At 39.9% G+C, this 22,875-nt stretch overlaps 1 protein-coding gene across 1 annotated transcript in view; it reads left to right on the top strand.

Annotated features, from left to right (window-relative positions):
• CHRNA7 (cholinergic receptor nicotinic alpha 7 subunit) overlaps nt 1–22,875 on the top strand; it is a 43,905-nt gene that overhangs the window by 5,346 nt on the left and 15,684 nt on the right. Inside the window, exons 3-4 of the mRNA XM_075432048.1 lie at nt 17,428–17,472; nt 22,553–22,662. Coding sequence (XP_075288163.1) covers nt 17,428–17,472; nt 22,553–22,662 — 155 coding nt within the window. The remainder of the gene's footprint in view (nt 1–17,427; nt 17,473–22,552; nt 22,663–22,875) is intronic.

The raw sequence follows: 22,875 nt of genomic DNA, 5'->3' as shown, positions 1-22,875 counted from the left end.
AAGCTGGCATAGTGAATTGTACAAGGTGTTGCTAAATGGGGCGGGAAGACAGCAGCAGCATGAGAAAAATGCAGTCTGGGGACACATGAATGAAGAGGAGAGCTAGGAAACTGGGAGAGTGCTTAGAGAAGTGGGAATGCATGGTAGACCTGAGAGACAGCAAAGAGTTTGGAAGAGAGGTGCAATTTAGGTGGAAGAGGATGGGGGCCAAAATGAAAAGAGGAAGGTTTGAAAGGAGTGGACTTAAAAAAAGCTTCTGTGATAAGTTAATAAGAACTTTCAAGAGAGAGATCCTAGGTATCTTTCAGTTTGCTTTATGCCTGTATTCCCTAATAGAAAAGTTACTGCTCTTAAACCTTTGCAAACAATCTTGCAATTAAACCATCCTGAAGCGACAACAAAATGGAGACAGCCAACTGGCCAGAAGTGCTCTTTAAGGACATTTGAGTTATTAAAATATCAGAAGATGGAATAAGAGGTTTCTCTTGCTTTTTATAGTTTTTTGTTTCAATTTGCTTGAAATGAAAAATGCCAAGCAATTTGACAAAAGAAATAAAGAACAACCCACTTCCTCTCTGATTTGCTGAAATCTTGTTTCAAAACTCCTTTCAGGAAAGCAATGTATATTGAACGAATAGCCTGATAATAAGCATCTGTCTGGATCTGAATCAGAGAATGTTTGGAAATATCTGATCTAAGAAAACTAAACAAAATGTAAGAATAAGCACAGAAGGAAAATCTTAAAAGACAAATACTAAGGGTGTCTGCATACCTTAGTGGCAGGAGAGGAAGAGGGGTTAATGGACGGTCATGGCTGGTCGAGGTCATAGCTTCAGTACAATGTCAGAAAAATAACAAACATGATGTAGAGAAGTTACTTATTTTTTCTGACATGTCACCTCATGGAAGCCCCACTACCTGTACAAAAAGCTCGTCTTTGGCCTCTGCCTGTCTAGTGTTTCAGTGTTGGCATGGAGTATGAACCTAACTGATGCTCAGGAAAAACTTCCAGAAGATGCATTTTTGAGAAACAGATTCTTGAAATATGCTGATATTATATAATTTCCACACTGGATAGAATTACAGCCAACATTTTAAATGCTATGTGGAGGCAAACGCCTTATAACAGTGTTATTTTCTCTTGTAACATCCATCCCAATAATAGCATCAGAGGACACTATTCAGCTGCTGCCTATTGGTTTAGAGCGAACGCTTGGAATAGACACAGCAGCGGTGCTGCTCCTACTCTGCTGCATCTCATGCAGAACAGGGAATGGCGTAGAGAAAAAAATATAGCGATCACGAAGGTATGAATTTTGTGCCTAGCCTGACATTTTTACAATAGACATATTTGCATCTACTGAAAGTTAACACAATTAAGAGAAACGTATCTGAGGGAATTCCATCCCCAGAAGTCAGAAGATGAAACCTTAGAAATTAATGCAAAATGATCATACGTTTACACTGCAAATTACTGCTTAGAGACATGGACATGAATGAAGAACTGGAATACATTGAGATATACGGCCATAGTTCAAACTAAATTTTTACTGCTAACTAAATGAACAGAATAATCCTACAGTCTTATTTTAGTTTGGAAGGGGCTTCCAGAGGTCATCTAGTCCACCCCCCTGCTCCAGATATGTCTAAATAGATCACGTTACTCAGGACTGTGTCCAGTCAAGTACTGAACACTTCACGGAGAGAGATTCCACAACTTCCCTGGGCAACCTGTTTCAGTATTCAACTGTCATCATGGTAGACTTGTTTTCCTAACATCTAAGCAGAACTTCCCGTGTTCCAAACTTGGGAACAACACTAAAAAACACTGCTAGAAACTTGAGGCACCTTTCCTTCTTCAACAAAATTGGGTACATGGCATAAAGATACTTTTGGTGAAGTATATCAGGTTTCTTGACTATTTGGAGCAAGGTACGTATTTTGGCTTTAATAAAGCCTTTCTGAATAAAATTCTTAGCAGAAAACTAGAGAATAAGGCCTTGGTAAACCCACGTGGCAGAACTGGTTAGAAAATCCTAGAGCAGTTGTCAATAGTTCACTGTCAAAATGGTGAGATATAGTTATGTGGTGAGATTCCCCAGGAACCTGTACTGAGTCAGTGTTTTAATTTCATTTCATTTCATCTGGCAGATAGAGTAAGTAATGTTTTTACTAAATTTGCAGATGACGTAAGTGCAGGAGGGGTTCAGAGAATACTGACGGCAAAACTAGAATTTAACATTGTCTTGTTGTAAAAGTAGAGTAAAAGGACTGGTTTGACCTAATCTGATGCATGTTTTTTCCAAAGCCTAAATTATGTGAAATTTAGAGTACTATGTTTTAAGAAATATTTGGATGAACTGGAAATAATCCATCCGCTGGAGGCTTTGGTTGGATTGAATGAGTTTAATTTGATGCCTAAGTGCTTTCTTAACTAGAACTAAAGACAGGTCAGTACTGCCTCTGTAGGAGGGCAGGTATTTGTATTCTTTTTATCATTCCATCAACTATGATTGTAGTCACAGTCCAGACTCTCCCTGTACTAGACGATATGTAAACACAGCTGAAGAGATTATCTTTGTTCCAGAGCATTTACAAACTAATTATATTTTGATAGACTAGAGACTAGGTTCTTTTAACATCAGAATTGTTCATATCATAATAATGGTTGAAGCGTACAAGACTGTTAAATAAAACTTTAGTATAAAAATGCAAAAGTTAAAACTAGAAGAATTACTGCATTGGAATCAGACCAATGGCTTTCTGATATAAATTTTCATTAATATGTCTTCTTAGTTTTTTCTGAGGAATTTCAGCAATTTTACTATGCAACTGTTGAAAACATTACTGTGTTCTAGGGCTTTCTGGTTTGAATCTAGAATTTATACCAACTTCCTCTGTGGAACGCGGGGCATTCTGTGAGTGTCCTAAGCTGATCTCAGCACTCTGCTGATCCCACTATCTTCTGGCCTCATGTTCCTAGCCCTTTTAGCTCTATCAATTTTCTTAGTAGTTGTTCTTCTAGATGACCTGTATTTACTTCAGATTTAGATTAGCTTAAACTGCTCAGAAACCTCTACCCGTTGTTCTTCACTTAAAATCTGTCACATATTTAGCAAAAAAACAAGCTAGTTCCATCTCTATCTGAGCCAAGCTGCTAAACTTGGGAGGATGCTGGATCAATACTATCTTAGCCTGTGACTTCCGTAGCAAGACTTATGGTGACAAACATTGTGGCGGGTATGAATGTGTCCATTTTGGTCAACTCTGATCATAATTTTTTTTTTTTTTACTACAAGAATAATCAACATTTAATAATTTATTTAAGAAAGTTGAATTTAGTTATTTATCTACCTGAATATTCAAGTTTTTACTTATGTTGCATAATACCATTTAGTCAGGAATCTTTCATGGTTCCTCCAGACATTTAGTAGGTAATTAAATCATTTACTATACAACAGTTTTCACTTATTTTCCAGTTGCTCCAGTTTCTTTTTTTAATTCCTAGGTAGGGGATGGAAAAGTGCTGAATAGTTGTTTGTATGTAATGAGCAGCAGCAGAATCACAAGAGAAATCCTGTTCCTTTAGGCTGTTCAACTCACTTGTGCAGACCAAAGGAAAAATGAAAGCATGAAACTTTTTTATGTTTATCCGAACTTGGTCAAAGTTTGCTCATCCTACATTGCCCTTGGTTACTTGTATGACTTACATTTATATATTCAAGGGCTTTCGTCCTTGTTTCATTTTACACAGTGTGATACAGTTGACTTCAATGACTTACTGACAGTGCTTAATAAAGCCTCTGCATAAGAATCTGCAACTCGGTATTTGCAGTCAAATACCCTGGACCCACCGGGCAAGACAGCAATGTGAAATGTCATGAAATTTTAAAAAGAAAATTATGCTGTCATTCAAGGAAGCAGAACAGCTTCTGTAAAGAAACAGACTATAAAACAAACATCTTCCCTGCCAAAAAAAAAAAGAAAAAAGAAATTTAAATCTGGAAAGACGAATAAAACAACCAAATCAAGGGGCTCGTTGAGAAATGGTGCTAAAGAAATTCCTAAGCTGTTTATCAAACCTCAGCAGCCTCTTTGCAAACAATGGTTGTGGCAGAAGCTCATCAAATCTGCATTATTCTTTTAATTTTTAGCATTCGTTTCTGTACATTAGAAAAAGTCTCTCCAAGCTTTATTTTCCTCTCACTTTGCTGCTTGATCTTTGTTCCCTCCATGCTAAACGGAGAAACGATTTGCACTTTCATGTTGCAGCCATTTCTGTTCTAGCATGATATATTCCTAAGAGTTTAGAAAACTGTAACAGTTACTGAATTACAACAGAAAAAAGAGTATTCTGCTTCCCCATAAAATATGAAGAACAGATCTTTTAAAATAACAGTCTAAAATATTCTGATAATTGATCTATGGAAACAAGCAGACAACATGTCTCCCCACCCTATTGCGGTGAGATACTGATATACTAAGAGAAACTGCAACCTTATTTCTGTGAGATTTGTCCATTTTTCCTGTGCTTTTAAGTATTTGCTGGCTTTTTTTGACTGTTTTTTTCCTTTTGCGTCTTTCTTTTGCCTGGTCTTCTCAAACAGTGTTAGATCTGGAAAGATGTTTTAAATGCAGTCTGTATTCTGTAGGATGGAATGAGAAGCAATGAATTTACACTAATTTAAGGCAGTTTGCACGAAGCAAGAAAGGACTGACTAATGGCTATAAAAAACCTGATAATAGTTAACTGGAGGACATTAGAGATGTTCATTGTATGTGAAAATCAGAACTTCTGTTCTGCTTTCTGGTTCCATAGGAAAGGTCTTTGGAATTGAAATACAAATCAGTTTGGGTTTTTCTGTTTGTTTGTTTTTTGAGCAAAGCAAAGCAATTTCTCTAACATTTTTCTCATCCTTTGCGATATGAATAATCGGCACAAATCTTAAAAGCTCTGTACTTCATTTCTTTGTTTTCTAAGTACATTGGTATGGAAGCCCCATTAACTTAAAAAGTGAGTAGACACCTACTCGTGTGCCACTTGTGATGAAGCAGGTTTGCATCCTTACTGTGAAAAGTATGATTAAGGGCCTAGAAAAGAGATTCTGTTGTGATGGATTGCTGTAGAGCACAGGGACCAGAACATAAAGTTTTCACATTTTAAACAGGACCTCTTACTAGAACAAGAGAATTTGCTAAGTCACATCATCTAGTAATTACTACTAGTCCTCTGTAATCAGCTAATAAAACAAAATTACAGCACAAGGCGTGATTTCTGGGAGTCAGGTGTGGCTAATACTTGTTCTTATACAAAGCTTTTAATTCACAGAAGTCTGGGGATTGAAATGAATAACCTCCCGGCAATATTCGGAATTGTTTTCTTTTTTTAAAAGACTATATACAGTTAAAATGACAATATTTCTGTCATATTAAACTACTAGACAACACATAATGTCACTTCTTAACACACAAGTCCATATCCTTTGTTTTAACCAATATGGTTCAGCTTTTTACAGTCTGTGGAAATTTGTGTGAAATGTTTGAAAGCCCTGTATTTTTCTTGAGCAATGCTCTTGTCTTCGGATAGTGGAGCTACACTGATCTTCATCGTCTGAGGATCTGGCTCCATAAAGTACAAGTAAAGTACTAGATGAGCATTATCAAACCCTCTTTGCCTGTTAAACAGCTTCCCTGTTCCCAGGCTCCGAGGGGACTGGCAGGTCCCGTCCCAGCTGCGCCGTGAGCTGAGGCACTCTGTGCACATCGCCCAGTCTCTCTGTGCGTCTGCGGCAGGTTTGGTGCACACGCAGACTGATCACATCCTCTGTAAACCTGGTGCTTCTTGGGAAAGCCTGTTTTACTGTTGCATAAAGATGGGAGCTGACTTGGTTCTTCTTGGATTTGATGTGCCTCTGACTGCAGTGTCAACGCGCACTGAGGAGGGAGGTCACATGCCGGTGGCTGTCCCTGCTGGACCCATTTCTTTCCTGAGAAGACTTCTGCAAGTGCTGTGGGAAGATGCTGTGGGCTGGATGAACGATCTGGGGAAACGCAACCCACACCTAACCGTCACCGCTCCTGTGATGTGATCTGTGTGGGTCTGCAAGTTGGCAGGAAAGGTGCTGCAGCAATTTCAGAGATGCTGGCAAGAGAACTTGGGGACTAGATTAGATTACCAGTCGTGGTCTAATGTTTGGAAATGGTAGTCCTGATGGGCTGTGGCTCCTGAACAATCCTGAGTAGGTGGCATTCTGTTTCTCTTCTCTGTTTCATTTTAGGGCTGTATTCTCAGACCTGTGCAGACACAGGGCCTGCTTTTCTCTCAGAAAAGCACACTCTAGAAAAAGTTTTCAGTAATTTACAAATCTAATAGTGCTGACGGTGGTTGAACAAAGCATTGTCAATGGATTGCAAGCAAACACTTTTCTATCTATGAACAGCATATTAACATAGAAACATTCAAATGTTAATTACTTCAAATTTAGATGATACAGATGTGAATTCTTCAGTTTCTCCTGAACTCCTCACCATGTTTTTCTGAATAGAATACTAAACAATCCAACTGTTCCCAATCTAAATATATCTCTGAGTTACAAAAAAGGCAAAAAAAAAAAAAAAGTAAGATCTTACAATGGGTTGGCAGCAGGGAGCATTTATGTACAAGCGCTTATATAGAAAAAGAAATCTTTTAAAATTCACTTAGAATTTTAACTACTGAAATGATTTGTTTTTAATATGTTAACTAATTTATTTTGAAATTTTAATTTGTTCAAAATTAAAACAATTTCCAAGAATAACCTGAAGTGAACTTATATTTGGATTTAACGTTCATTTATGCTTGCATGTTCATGCCTGTTATCTGAAACTAGAATTGGATCTGTAAAAAGGAAAGGCTGTTAACACTGGCTTCAACAACAGATACCGGGAAGCGCTAAGAGCATGGCGTGAAGCCATGTTGCTGCTCATTGGCGGCAATATAAGAATATGGTATTTATGCAGTTCATCTCCAAAGTCCTCTGGTAGTGATGTGAAGCCATATTTGCATGGCCTGTAATCCCATCTCCATATTGCTTTATGATCCTCATAATGGAGTAGCCTGAAGGTAAGACGATCGATAACATGTGCAGAGTTGGTGGGCCCACGCACATGTTTAATTACACAGCACTACACTTTGGAGTTCTGTTGGCTTGTTTTCTTTTACTCAGCCTTGAGTATTAACATATTTCTGTGGTTGGCATCCCCATAATTACTCTCAATATCTACACTGTTGTGTCGGTTAAGTATTTCAGAAGAAAGAAGCAGCTCAAGAAATTCAAATAAACATTTTTATGGATTTTGGAGTGCTCATTCCATCTCTGACCCCACCAGACAGAAATGTTCTTTTCATAGGAGTGAGTTTGCTCTTTTGTGTTGCAGAAAACAGCAGCCTGAAGGGCTGTGTGGGTGTTTTGACATTTCAGTCATGACGCTTGTTGCTTTTGTGAAGCAAGAGACACACGGTTGATTTTCATCAATATATTCCTCTCAGCCAAGTTCACGGTTTCTTAGTACCTTTGTCAGTGATTCTTTACAGGCATTAAAGTGGGGACCATATGGATGTTTAGGGAAAGTTCAAAATGAAGACGCTGTAAAAAAGGGCTCAAACCTGTCCCTCAGAGGATGTAGGGTAAGGAATAATTAGAATTTCTGTAATGCTGATTCATCCTCTCTTCCTGAGTTATTAAGGTGTCTTTGTAATATTTCTGTGTCAAGAGCTGCAGAGACATTCAGCAGGATAAGCAATGTATTTTGTACTGTACCCTTCTCCAGGGAATGTTTTAATTGCCATGGCGATGTCTGTTCTGTATCCTAGACTGAACAGAGACCCCAATACACCGAGGACAATGGATTTTGTTACATATCACAGGAATTTTGGAACCAGTCCTTCTTGCTTAATTTGCCTATACTGGGAAAGATGGAGACAAGATAGTATGGTTAGACTGTTTGGGATGAGTAATGGCACTTTGCTAACTGGTCCTCCAAAGCTGGCTTTAACTGTGTCCATTTGTAGTGGACAGAGCTGTTCCTCATGGTTGTGTCCTAGTCAGATGCCTCTCTCTGTGGCTCTGGTGTTCCTCAGTGGTTCTGCAGTTTCAGCATGTGAACTGATGCTAAAACATGGACCACACGCTCTGGTCAGGTGTGGAAACTTCTGTTGCTGTTATTCATAAAAATAGGACAGAAGAATGCCAGCAGCAGGCTGGTGCTGGAGCTGTGTGCTCTGATCACACAAAGGCAGAGGAGGAGGCAGCTTTCTGTTCAGCTCCTTGTTCTCCCGTAACTTTCTCTTCTCTCCTTGAAGAAATCACCTGCTTTCCTTCCACTTTAGTTTGCTAAACATATATGCTATAACAGCATTTCCATATGATTTATGAACATTTTGAGGGGAAGGCTTAATAAAAAGTCAAATATGACTTAAAGTTGATTAGCAAGAATAAAAATAGAGTAAAATCCTTTGCTATAATGCTGTCCTGGCATTACTGGTACACCTGGGTGTAACAACCTGACCTTTCAACTTCTGTGTTTTGCAGCTACCCTCTAGGCAAATAAATCAAGTTCAAAAGCTTTGATTCCCTCGTTTTAACACTGTCTAAGGAGTGGGGCTACGGGGGCTCTATTATTCCCTCTTAGCCTGTGGGATGATTGGTAGTTCCCAGATCCCAGCATGCGTTCAGAGCTCGGATGCCTGTCTCTGTCAGGCTGGCAGTGATAATCAGCACCTAGAGCCAGTATTTAACGCTAGTTCAGGGTTCAGTCCTCTCAGTGGGAGTCTGCCGTGGAATACAATGGAACCAAGAACTATTTGTAAATAAAGCAACAGAATACAGTTATTACTTTGCATGCTTGCAATAAATGTAACTGCACTTTACGCTCTATGCTATATTTAATAATTGAACTGAGGGAAACCTACAGTTAGTCATGGTAATTCATAAGATAACTTGAAAAAAAAGCAACCTCCCCCTCTTGCTCTTCAAAAGAATATTTTTTTCACACAAGATGTGCTGAAGTATGTTATTAGCTAGGATGTACTGTGCTTGTTTCATACGCCTGATCCCTGTTTGTCTTTGCAAAGATAATTGTGTTCAAATCTAAATACAATCTCTTGTTAACAATGATGTACTAAAAAAAAAAGAAAAAAGATGGCTATTACAATTATGTCCCCATGGTAACAGAAACAATACATCATGAGGCTCTTACACATACTTATAATCTCTGCTTCTTTTCTGTGCAGCTCAGTGAAAATACATCTCGAGCCCATTGCCAGGACAAAGACTCATTACAGTCAATGGAAGCACGACTGTCAGGCCTTGTCAGAGTACATACGGAGCAGAAACACATTAAGGAGGCTCCTCGTGCAGATGCTCTGCCCAGAGTTAAGACGGCTCTTCTGTGCTCTCTCTCCAGCAGCTTTTCTGCTGTGTAACATTTGCATCCATCTGGGAAACCCTGTGTACGTTTTGAGCAAACTCCACCTTTCTTTTAAAGCAAGATTAAGTAGCTGGGGAGAGAGCACATGCTTCTTGCAAAAGCATGTAAGATTAGTTGGTGTGGAGAAACCACTGGAGTTTTTCAGACTTGCAAAATAGAGCACACACAGCACAATTTTAAAAAAACCCAACAAAACAAACAACCCCCCCTCAGAATTCCACCTGAATTAAGTTAAGCCAAGCAGTCGGACTTGTCATCTCACACTCCAAACTCAACCTTAACCCAGGTAAAATTCAAATGCCATTTTAAAAATTTTTATTTTAAAGAAAAAATTAAGATATTCAAAAGACCAAAAATGAACACCTACTACTACGCCAGCAGCATTTTAACTCCGGAAACCTTTAAAACTGTCACAGAACTTTAGCTAAGCATCCACGTCTGTTGTATTCAAGTTTACTTCCTCACTCTTTTGTTTCTCTCCTTCTTGTGCACCTGAAAAGGGCATGAGACAGGTGAACTCCAGGCTTCAATACCAATGCAGAATGCATACCTGAAAATCCCCTTTTTTTTTTAGACTTACACATAGGTCAAGCTCTACAGTCACTAAGTCTGAATTGTAACTGTGGGTAAGCTCATGACCAGAACTGCAGCTAGTGTAGTGCTTAGGACATCTTTCCACCACTCATACCAGGAGATTTTCTTTCCTCCTCTGCCATTCTTGTCCTCCCAGCTGCTGGATGCCGTTTCTCACCAGTGTTGCCCAGTGACTCGCAGGCCATCCTGCTGCAGTTTCCACTCCACGAAACCAGGGCATGACCATGGCTAAAGCTTGGCTTCTGCACACCCTGTCCCAGCACCCCTCTGCACCCAACAGCAGATCCTTATTTCCATTTGTGGTAACACTCCGCATTGTTTCTGCTCTGTTCCTCAGCCTGTCTCTTCCGCTTGTCCTTGTTACTACATGCAAACATCTGGAATGAATGTCAGCAGATGTAGCAGTCTAAGGTGCTACACATTGAGCTGTATAACTGTGCAAAGACTGCACTGCTAAGGATATTTATAGCAGCGCTGAAATCTGTAATGCTGTGTAATAGTTTCGTAGCAGTACTGTGAAGTATTCATTTGGCACTGTTGCATTGTTATTTGTAGCTAGGCACTACTTTCCTTGTGTTTAATTTGCTGAAAATAATGTGCTTGTAGGTTAGAAGGAAGATTTACAAAGTCATTTTTTAAAAAGAATTTGTTGATTTTCTACTAATTTAATCACATTTATAATAATTCAGTTAAAAAACCCCCAAAAGATAACAAGTAGTCTGAACAATTTCACATGTTCCTGATGGAAGGGACACACTTACAAACTGTCAAGACAGGAAAATGCTCTACAAATACTAAGTATCATTTGCCATAAGAGTAATACCCAAAGGTTAGACCCAGTACAGCACAGCTGGCTAGCTTTAAGCACTGCTGGCACTGTTCTACTCCACAGCCCAGGTAATAAAGAAAATGGCATTACACTTATTTACATAGGCCAGCCTGGAAGCAGAAGATGACATAAGTAGATATTGCTTTGAAATAAATCTTCCATATCTTGAACTTCCAACATTACACTCTGATTAAGTAAACGTTCATGAAGATAGGTCGTATTTTAAAGGTGAGAAGCTGCACAGAACTGAAGCAATAGTAAGATGTGGTCCTGGCAGTCACGGAGCACTATCTCCTGAAGACAGGTAGCTTGAGATAGAATGTGTGGTTTATCCAGCATTGTTTCTAGTAAGTGTGGCCCACTCCTTGATTTGTAGAAGAAATAGAGAAATAGTTCTAGTAAATATGGTCAGACAGAGGAATCACCGAGTGTAGGTTATGATTCTAAAACAAAACAAGAACAATAAATAAATAGAATGAGAGTGTAGAGTCAGACCTTAATCCCACCTGTCTCATGCAGGAAACTTCACTGGATTAACAGTGGCCCTCCCCTGCAAATGTTTATAAACTTGGTTAGAAAATTGAGCTAATATATACAACAGTCATTAGCCCGAATACTTTGCATGGACGATTCAACTCTTTCACAAATACTCTTCAACTGCACATTCTAGTGTAGGTTCTTGTTCAGCTCTGCTGCACCATTCACCTGGTGTAAAGAGGCTGATTTTTTAATTCACATAGGAAACAGGAGGAACTGTCACAGCATCTGGGATTGGAACTGCCACTCTGTCCTTAAAGATTATGGCAAGTGCTTAGGACAGCAGGTTGTGCTGGGAATATGCCAAAGATTTCCCCTGCATTGCTCCTGGCCAGAGATTTAGGGGACTTCAATAAACTTTATTCACTGTATCACAAATGACAGCAGGGGCCAGAGGGAGAGTAAGGAGGGGGGTCTCCCTATGGGGAAACTCGGTCTATTTCCCGTATAACTAAATATTTCAGTTAGTCCCAGAATAGCCATTTATTGCCTTGGTCCTCTTTGAAATTACAGTCCAAAGGCAGCATTCTTAAAAAATAAAGATGGATAGTGGCAGCAATCTGTGCCAGTCTGTGTTATCTCCAGCTACAAAACTCCGCTTTCCCCAGTCAGGAGGAATTCTACAGAGCAGTTCTCTGTTTCAAAGACCTTCAGCACATAGAGAGTAGGAAGACCAATTCGTATGCCATCCATCACAAATCTAATAAACCTAAGAGCTCAACAGAAAAGAAGTTTTATTTTCAGATTTCACTCAGTTACTCACATTTTGTTTTGCCATAAGATTGTAATTCTTTGATAAAATAAAAAGCTAGAAGAAATTAAATCAAAGATCAAGCAGCAGACAAAATAAGGAAGACATTTTCAGGCTGGATTTCAGAGATTTAACTGCAAAACTCACCTTAATGTTACAGGAGATATTTGGCTAAATCCCGAGCACAGCTGCAATACCTTACCCCTAAAGGTCTGAAAGAGCCAGAGAGTCTGAGTTGGAAGGCGAGAAAGGCACAGAATCAGATACCATCCTAGCAGTGCAGGTGCCTCAGGGCTGAATCTGGCTTTGAAGTGGAATGTGGGAGAGAAGAACGGGTGATGTCCTAAATGCCTTCAGCTTTCACTGAGGTCACTAGCAGCATGGAGTGGCTGAGTATAAAATAATGAAGACCAACTTTTGGGAGGTTTTTGGCACCAACAGAATCAGGGCACATTAGCAGCTGATGCAAAGGGAGCTGGCCTAAGGCAAGCACAAGCCCAAGGCCAGGTCATGCAGAGTTGGCACACCATGCAGACTGGGCTGCGTGGTAATCTTAAACTCTGTTTAAACAGTTTGCAACAGTTGCTGTAATTTTGAAGGAGTGTTGCTTGCCAGCAGTAGGCTGTACCACTACAAGATTGAGTCATAGATGTCAGAGCTCTGTTTTTATACAAAAAAATCTCACTGATAGGGCAAAATTCAGAACACCAAATATAAATGTGTGTTTAAGTTTGAAGTGGTCTCAAGAAAAATGCAGTGAAACAGTGAAAATCTGTATTTTTTTATAATGAACTGATTAACCTGCTGGTTTCAGTAGGATGACAGCCAAGCAAACAAAAGTGAAAATCTACACAGGGAGTGCCTTAACGTGTCTCTCGCTGGCTGTCAGCCCATTGTGAAGTTCAGACTACAATTCACTTCAGTCTTGCTGCAAGGTACAGTCAGGAACCTATCATTATTGCTGTAACAAAGGATGTCTTAAAATGTTTTTACAAACTCTTTTATTAAGGTTTACAGTAATTGGAGTCCAGTTCAAAGTAGACATTACTTTTTCTGTAATTGAGGTGAGATTCAACCATGTAAAAATAAAGAATCTGGATTTGAAGTGCAAGAATTACAGCTAATAGATTTTAGTCAGGACATCACTTTATGCAAATCTTCTGGGAAGAATGTGTTTCCTGCTAGGTGCTGCACGTCACTGCCTGCATGCCAGTCTATAGGCATGCAGGCTTATTTTACTTTTCCCCCGTGCTTTTTTGCTGCATCGCTTTTCTAGTGTGGATACTAGATGTGCTGGCATCCCTTTGAAATTCAGCACAAAGTTTGTAACGTCAAAGCTAATGCCCTTTACAAAGCATTGCCAAATTTTCATCTCTTCTGTTACATGTTCTGTTGAATACAAGATAAGGGAAGGATAATGTGAGAATCTGACACTGTGTTTCCAAAGGTGATCAGTCCGATAGACTGTTTAAATTGAAAAGACAGACAAAACCAGAGATGGGAACTGGAAGAATGGAGACAGCGAAATTCCCTTCAAAAAATCCCAGAAATTGTTACCTCTACCTTCAAAAACAAATGAAGAACCATTCAAGTCTTACTGATGTCAGCTACCTCCCCTTCATTAACTCCATTGCCATAAAATAACGTGATAAGCAGTCCAGTAGCAATTGGCCACCTGCGCTCGCAGATCATGACTGCAGTTACGAATCCAGTAGACCGGAGTAGCCTCCCACCCAGGTCCCACTGCACAAACGAAACCAAACTCTTCATCAGCTGCGCTCCTTGGCCAGTACTATCTGAACAGCAAGTAACCTGAAGTAGCTGGGACTGGAAAGAACCACACCAAGCCAAACAGCATGATATAGTTTCTGGTCTCATCCTCTGACTAATTTTCCCAGCATCTCAGAATATATTGCGAAGTCCTTTTTCTTTACTCCCCTATAGTAGAAGGGGTTTGTAATAGAAGCTGCCTTGCTTTTGTGTTCAACACTTTTTCTGTAAGTGTTTACAAAATACTGCAAAATGACAAAAACTGGTGAAGCTCTATGAAGCATTTCAAGCCCACCCATCATTTTATGCGAAGTACTGCACAACTCTGCTGAAAAACAGTGTTAATGCACTTTGCTGTAGAGCTTTTAAAACAGTGTCCAGAAAACTCTCCCAGCTGGGAGAAGCCCTGCAGGATGTCTCCTGCCCCACCCTTCCCCAGCTGCACGTGGGACCATAGAGAGGGACCAACCCGCTGAAATCAGAATCTTCTTTCTAGTGATGGGGGAGGCAGTCCAATAATAACTAATGTTTTGGGAGCCATTTGCTCCAAACATTATTAAAAACCACCACTATAAACCAAGTCTCAGCATGCAGCAAAGTTTTTATAGCTGAGGAGCAATGATGGGATTTATGATTCAAACACTGATGGAACCTTAAATATAGTGATCCAAGTGGGAGGCATTTTGTTCAAATGTACTCTTTCAGGTTCTAAATGCTTAAAATAACAGAAAGAAACACCAGGAAAACAGCATGGGCCATCTTCATTTAAGGCTTTCTTCACAGTTCAAGTTACTTTTGAGTCAGTACTCTCAGGATATCCTCTTTGAGCTGGTTTTGAGTGAAAGATCACACTTCAGAACAACTCTTGGTTTTCAGAATACGTCTGCAGAGTCTCCTGCAGGCAAGGCTGCGAGGGCTCGGCCGTGTGCCCAGCTGCCTGGCAGCGTGGCAGGCAGCTGAATCATTCTGCCAGCAGCAGAGCTGGATCAAAAGTCTGCTGTCCCCCTCAGCTCTGCCAGTTCCACTGCTTAGTGATGGCTCTCTAGCCTGGTTCTGTGATGTGTGCTGGTTGATATTAGAGCTCCTTCTGGTACTCCTAAATAGTTCATCTGACTATGCTGTGGGCTCAGGGCTTCAACAGAAATCCCCACGGCGTATCATTAGCTTAAGCATCAGCAGCACTCCAGCTACAATCTTTTCCTGCTACTGAAAAGGGAATCTTTGAAATGTCACTAATCTAAGGCTGGGGCCATTCATGTGTAGAAAGAGATCACACTGGGAATAAAATACGAGTTTAACTCATAATTTAACCACGCAGGAGTACATGCCATTCAGCTAATAGTCCTGAAACAATCTTCCCACAACATAATGGATTCTGAATTGCTCTGCGCAATTTGAGTAGCCAGTTACGCCGGTGCAAAGCAACACAACTACTGTCTGCCCTGCAGAGACCCGACACTGCAGTGGTGCTCTCCGCTTTGCTCAGGGGCAATAGATGGGACATTGCGTTATAGGAACTTGTCACGTTCATCTGGGACAGCACACAGAGCTTTGAGAAAATGCTATTGAACATTTAATGATCAGTTATTATTGGTGGTATTTTTACATCTGACCTAAAAATGGCTACAATGAAGAGAAATGTATATAGGTTTTACATGCCCTTAATTTGCAACACCTGTCTATAGACTTTAGTTCATGGTCATATGAATGATCTCTTAAGGATTGTTTCTTCGTTCATGAATTAAAGACCCCATGCAAAGTAGTTTTGTTGTGCCCTAACACTATAAGCAAGTTGTTGAGAGAGGCACCAAGTTAATGTTTGTATGGCTAGAGGATAACAACTACAGCAAATTAATTACTGCTTTGCTTGGCTGACATCTTCAGCAATGCCTTCAGCATGCTAATTCAATGCAGCTTAATCATATATTCCTGAAACCAAAGGGCTACAGAGATCTGTTTCCCCAGGATGCCATTTAAATGAGCTGTTCACTTCAGATACTTTCAAAAAAGTAAGGTTCGTGGAGGTGATGAAGCAGAAAATAGAGAGGAAAAGTGCTGAATCACTAACTGTGGTCTGTGCTTCTTTATATTTTTTATTTTACTTTTCATTTTAAAGGAAGGCAGGAATGTGCATTTGAGGGCAGTCTTTATTCATACACAATACCAACCTTTACCTAAAATATTTTTATTTGTCTGTAGATTTGTTGTACATTTAGTTGTGATTATACACAACCTAGTAACACTGGCATACATTTACTGATGCTGCTTCTCAAAAGGCTTCACTTGCTTTAAAAATGCCATTGTCCCTTGCACTGTATTTGATTTTACATGCTGTGTAACTTTTTACTATTGTGCTGCTCTAAAATGGCTTCAGTTAGAGGTCTCTCAGGACTTTTGTTCAGTTAGAAGTCCACCAAACAACAGCAAAAGAGTAAAGAGTATTGACCTTCAGTGAAAAGCTTTTTTTTTTTTTTTTTGTATGAGATGTGATTAAACCTGTTTTTTGGCCATTTTGGGGCATTTAGGATGAACACTTAAGTTCAAGAGTGACAGATTTAAGTTCAGAGGTCTAGACGTATGAGCAACTCTGACAGTTGCTGCTGTACAGGTGACTGAAACTTGCTATGACACTTCCTTAGACTGTAAATGAAGCCTTGACTGGAGTTGGGACGGGGATTGTGCGTTCGGTTTGGAGAATGTATAATACTGACAGTATACACAGTATATTCCTTTAGCTTCACACCACCCAGGTGGATGCTGATACAGTACCTCCACAGAAATAAGGTCACCAGCGTTTTCCTGTGTCTGAGGAGTGAAGAATTAAACTAATTAACTACAGCACGAAGATGCCTACTGTGTCACTTGAACTTACATCAGAAAGTCACAGGAGACAAGGGGGAAGGCCTACAAATTGGAACTCTTCCAGGCAGGAGAATGTTCTGCCCTGACAACAGTTTTCTGGTAAAGCTGATACAACACTTTCTGTATAGCTCCACTGATAAAAGTGGTGCCACTTGCCTGCTAAGAAGCTACTCAATACAGCCTCAACACACATCATCTGAGCTCACTCACACTTCCTTTGTTCAATATTTTTTCTACTACCTGAATATGTCTGGGGTGTAGGGTTAATTAGTGAGAGGGCTGCTCCTTACAAAGGCGAAACAGGCAACCCCTACTGTCATCCGCTTTGCCTTTTGAGATTCTTTGTTAGAGAAGGAGCCCCAGGGAAGAGCCTGGCAGAAGGATACCCTAAGGAAACCGTTTGATTGACTGTGGTAAAATGAAATACATTAAAAAGTACCTGTGAAACCTTCTGTTGCAGTAAGTTGGAGGCAATGATTTCCTTTGCTTTGAAAGGTACCTTAGCACAACTAGCTATTTCATAATAATCAAATATATTTACTGGTGTTGTTTTATCTGTGTGGTACTAAGCTGTGGTTTGTTTTTTTCTTCTTCCTCTCCTTCTCCTTCCTCCCAGGATGAAAAGAATCAAGTATTAACAACAAACATCTGGCTACAAATGGTAAGTTTTGAAACAAAGTATGGGTTTTTTCCCCTTTAGTGTTTGAGTTTAATCTGCTGAGAGGTTTGACTTTTAGGAAACTTTCAAGCTTTTGTTCTGTATCTTGCTACATAGTGGACAAAGCTAAACTCAATGGAAAACTGTAAGGCTGAGATTTAGGTCTTGATGTTTTAGGTATTTCTGAAAACTTTTAACAATTCGAGTCACTACATCTAAGTAAGTGACTACCTCATGTAGTTGATTTAGTCACGCTAATCTCTTGATTGTCATAAGATAATGGTGTCCTGAGAGTCCCAGGTAGAGTAACTGTAGTGCGAGTGCCTTATCACTCATTTCAACAAATCCATTATGTTGTGGTAAATCACTTGATTGTGAAAGAGAATGATACATGCAAGAAATGCATTTTATCTGTAATGCCTGTTCTGATCAGCACTCTGAAAATCACCAGATGGTTCTTCTGATACAGAGAAAACATTATTCCAAAGAGGTTCTTTATCTCCTGAGAGCTGCTGCTACTGTGCTAACTGAATGCCTCTGCCATCCTGGTTGCCTTGCTGTCCATCTCCTTAAGAAACTGCAAGAGGATTTTAATTAAAATGGTCATGCTGTTCCCATGTTGTTTAAGCACAAGTCATCATCAGAAGTTAACTGTGAACATGAGAGGTTTTTTATGTACTCTCCAAATTCTCTATCTCAGTTATGTGACTAAAATGGGTATTGGAACATCAGTTCAGTTTCCTAATGTTTGACTGGGAACAGTATACTTCTTCCTGGTTTCCCAGTTTGTTTTGCCTGCATAGGGCGTTCACTTTTCAAGCACTAGCTTCATTTTACCTTTTGTTGCAACGTTTAATTGCTGTAGTTGTCACAGAATGTCACATCCTCTCTTACTAGTTTACCATAACTATTGCCACCACTAGATACCACAGCGGAGAACTTTGCCCCCATTAACTCATGGCTGGCATTGCTGGGCGGGAGTAAGTTCCACTCACATTTTAATAAATGGAACAGATAACAGAATATTCAAGAACTTTGTGAGAATATTTTCAATTTCTTTACTCTGAAATGTTAACTAGTGAGAGAGCAGCTCCTAAGCAAAGCAGCCTACACATTTTTTTTTCTTTTGCATTAGTTTAAATTAAAACTTAGAATTAACAAGATGCTTCTTACCATGCTGACTACTGTGGGCTCCTAGTGCTTCCACAAAACATTTCTACCATAAGTTTGTGCTTTACAAGGACAGGGTGGTATGGGGAGCTTTCCCCATACTACAGCAGCTAGGATGGGAATTTGCCATTAGTTGAATTCCAGTCTGTGTCGCAGAAACTGAACTGTTTGGGTTAAGTAAAGGTTTACAGAAGAGTTTGATTATTCAAGATAATCATGCTGCTTCTGGAGAAACTTTACATCTTTCAGTTTCTTTAACCAGCTCATTCAGTTTAAATGTATTCTTTTTTCTTTTACTGTAACACTTTTTATAGAGCCCCACCTCTTTTGCACTGTAATAGGCCTTAGGAAACAAATGAAAGACTATTTTGGTGACCTACAAAGGATAGCATGGCTATTCCATTTATTCACAAAGAAAAGTTGACATGGAAGAAGCATTCAGCGAATGTTATTTTACAGACTTCTTGTACAGTAAGATTAAAACTGCCAAATATAATATGTTTTTGTCTTTGAGCTACAATGACAACAGTTGCTATGATTTCTTACCAGAAAAACAGATGACAATTCATACTCCAGAAGCTATCATTTATTTTCATTCTCTTTTATCCCACAGCGTCCTTATCCTTTTTGAGATTGTTTTTTTTTATCCCCTAAGGAAATTCCTGATTCTTTTATATATTCTGTATTTCTTTCTATTTATTCACCGTAGCACATACTGTATGTGGAGCACATGAAGACTGCAGTGAGCAGATCACCCGATTACTACAAAAAATGTGGCCACTCTTCATGGCCTGTGTGCACATTCCAAAAAAAAGGGATGTGTTTGATTATTAACTGTCAATTAGCGGTGTACTAGACAGATTCAAAGCATGCTTAAGGCAAACAAATGTCACTTTAATATGCTAAATGATCTGAAATAAGTTTTTCCCTGAATTTCCGTCTCCCTTTCTTGATATATACGTGTGTATAATCACCAACGTATCTTAAATATATTTTGTGTAATCATCACTGAAACACTTAAAACACAAAAACTAACCTGGGAGAAAGGGGAATATAAATCTAGTATTTATACATGGAGACTCCTGACCACTATCTCCATGGCAATACTGTTCAGTATCAAAACCTTAAACTTGATATAAGTTACAGCAGGAGTCGTGCCTAGTGACACAGATTAATACTAACCCAAGTAACCTCAGCTGTTTGCTATTTTAATCTGCATCAAATGTACTTCAGCTACAGTGGAGATGGTAGCTCTGAAGTTAAAACAAAGTGAGGCAGCTCGTGTCCAGATGGACGGGTAAGCACTTGGTACCCACAGCTAAACAGAGCAACCGTACAATCTGCTTAACATTATCTCTAACACAGACTTTAATATTGTTTTCTGTCACCCTTTGGATTGTCTTTATATCATTCAGTGTCACCCTATGCTACATCATATCGGCCATGGTAACTTCTAAAAGAAGTTAGAACAAGAAATTTTTGGTTATATTGATATAAATTATTGTAATGCAGTTCAGATGGGAAGGAACAGGCGAGCCTGCTGCACACAGCCAAGCTGGTGGGCAGCGAGCTTTGCAGCAGCTGCCCGCAGCCTGCCAGCCCCAGCCCCGCAGCTGCTGCGCAGAAAGGGACTGACAGGTCTGTCAGCTCCTGAAAATGAGTTGCCGAAAGCCAAGAGCCCACAGGTTTAAACACCTCAAAACCACACATCGTGTTTTTTCACATTGCTGGACTTTGTGAAAAATAGAGGTACCATGAGGATCCCAGTATTTCTACATTCCACAAAAGATGAAGTGGTAAAAACTACAGCGACATTTGTCTATCAGGAAGTTCATTTAAAACAATTTACTGTAAAAATGAATGTAAAATTTCTGAAAAAAAAGACAAGGAGCAGTTGATCACCTTACAGAAGCTGTGTATAGCTGAGTATGAGCAACATGCATAGTTTAATTAGAGAACGTGAATGGAGTAGGCAGTGAAAAGAAAAAAATATGAACAGAGCCAATCAGATACTCTGATTTAAGATTTCTGTAAAAAAAACTATTATCTGTAAAGCAAAAGGAAAAAGCAGTGCACAACTCAGATCCTTTGTCCAGGTGACAAGGCAGTACAAATTCATAGTAAAAAATGAATGAGAGAAATATGGAAGTACAGGCCAAGAAATTGTATAGTAAAAGCTTTACAAAAGATGTGTGATGAACAGTATTAGATGTGTTGCATGCAGCAAAACAGTCGCTTTCAAACGCTGTTCTAGGGGCACAAGAATGAACTTGAATTCCTGCAGCGTGAGGCTAACTGGGGACTTGTTTGGCGTATCAAACCGAAACTGGCCTGCGACAGTTAATGCAAGAAATTATATCGAGCACTTTGATATGAATACCCCATGAGAATGATCAATAACATTACCTCCAGAATACCCATTGGAAATTTTTCCTGACCTTCATGTCTGTCAAAGATTTTGACAAGGGCCACTAGATTGTTGAAGGGATAAGTATTGTATGTTACTCACTCACTTCCAAGTTTACATTTAAAAGACCATCATTTGGCATTGCAACAGCACTGTAGATCTGGAGAAGCTTTCACTGTAAGTTATGTGATGCCTACAGCTGTGTGAAATTAATCTAAATAACATAATAGAATCACAGAATTGTTTTAGGTTGGAAAAGCCCTTTAAGATTATTAGGTCCAACCATTAACCTAGCACTGCCAAGTCTACCCCTAAACCATGTCCCTAAGCACCACACCTACACATCTTTTAAACACCTCCAGGGATGGTGCCTCAACCACTTCCCTGGGCAGCCTGTTCCAAAGCTTGATAACCCTTTCAGTAAAGAAATTTTTCCTAATATCCAATCTAAACTTCCCCTGGTGCAACTTGAGGCCATCCCCTCTGGTCCTATCGCTTTCACTTGAGAAAAGAGACTGATAGAGGCACAATATAACAAAATATAGAAATTACAAGAAAAAATAAATTTTGTGAAAGAAAACGAACTTTATTTCATATTTATATCTTTTGTGCACATCAGTAACCACCCTTGTACCCTGACAAGTCATCTGCTTCGTAAGGGGTGAGGAAAATACAGAGGCTCATGGCAGTGTTCCTCAGAAGACTGGGAGGTAACTGGCCTGCAAGAGCTGCCACAGCACTCCGCTGCCTGCAGTTTGGGGCAGCGCTGGTGTTCATGACCGTGCACATGTTTTGATGGCAGCATCTGGGATTTAGCAACGCCGAACACAGACCAACGCCCTGTGGGTTTGACTGCCACCGACTCCCCACCTGCACGGCAGACAAGGAGGGGTTGAAGGGATCCAGCAGAGCCCCAGGGCTGATGCCTCCAGGGCCATGGGTGCCAGCCAGGGAGGAAGCATGTGGGACAGTGCAGCTGCGGAGCATCGGCCCCGAGGCTGCCCGATGTCAGGCCACGGGAGCTGCTAAGGCCTTCTACACTAGTATTAACCGTTCTGCCATTTCAGTTGTTCTCCCTGTCAGCGGTGATGGCTGGCTGCTCTACCTCATGTCTATTATCAAGTTATTACAACCTGAAAATATCCAACAGCAGAAAACAAAGTTGTCTATCAAGATAAACATAATTGAAGTTAATGTATGAATTGTAAAAGAAAATCTGTTCTATCCCAAATTGGCACCTGAGACAGCATAAACAGTAAAATACAAGTACCCCAAATTTTCTTTTAAAGGCTGTTATGTGCAGTGTGAATTGGAATTGAGGTTTTTATGCTTTCCATTGAGCTCTAGGTGGCCTAATTCACCCTCTCCAAACATTTCATTGCCTGAAGCGAAATAGTGTCTGTTTAACAAGAGAGCACTCACTATTTCAGGCTACCCAGTCACTAGACAACTACTGTAAACCAGTGGATGATATGACCTAACTTACTTGTTGTGTGTGTGTCTTAGTACTGGACAGATCATTATCTACAGTGGAACGTGTCTGAGTACCCGGGAGTGAAGAATGTCCGTTTTCCGGATGGACTGATTTGGAAGCCAGATATTCTTCTCTATAACAGGTAGACACACTTTCTTTTATATGGGGAAGGAGAGAAGATCATAGAATTATAGAATCACAAAATAGCCCAGGTTGTAAGGGACCCTGAAAGATCAACCGGTCCAGCCTTTCGTGGGAAAAGGGGCCCACATGAGATTATCTAGCACCCTGTCCAATTGCAAAGATAAGGGAAGGCAAGTAACATAATAATCTCAACAAAATCCCTAGGTTTTGA

Source organism: Opisthocomus hoazin, chromosome 10, assembly GCF_030867145.1.
Source record: "Opisthocomus hoazin isolate bOpiHoa1 chromosome 10, bOpiHoa1.hap1, whole genome shotgun sequence".
Taxonomy (NCBI): domain Eukaryota; kingdom Metazoa; phylum Chordata; class Aves; order Opisthocomiformes; family Opisthocomidae; genus Opisthocomus; species Opisthocomus hoazin.
This window is presented reverse-complemented; position numbering and strand designations above follow the sequence as displayed.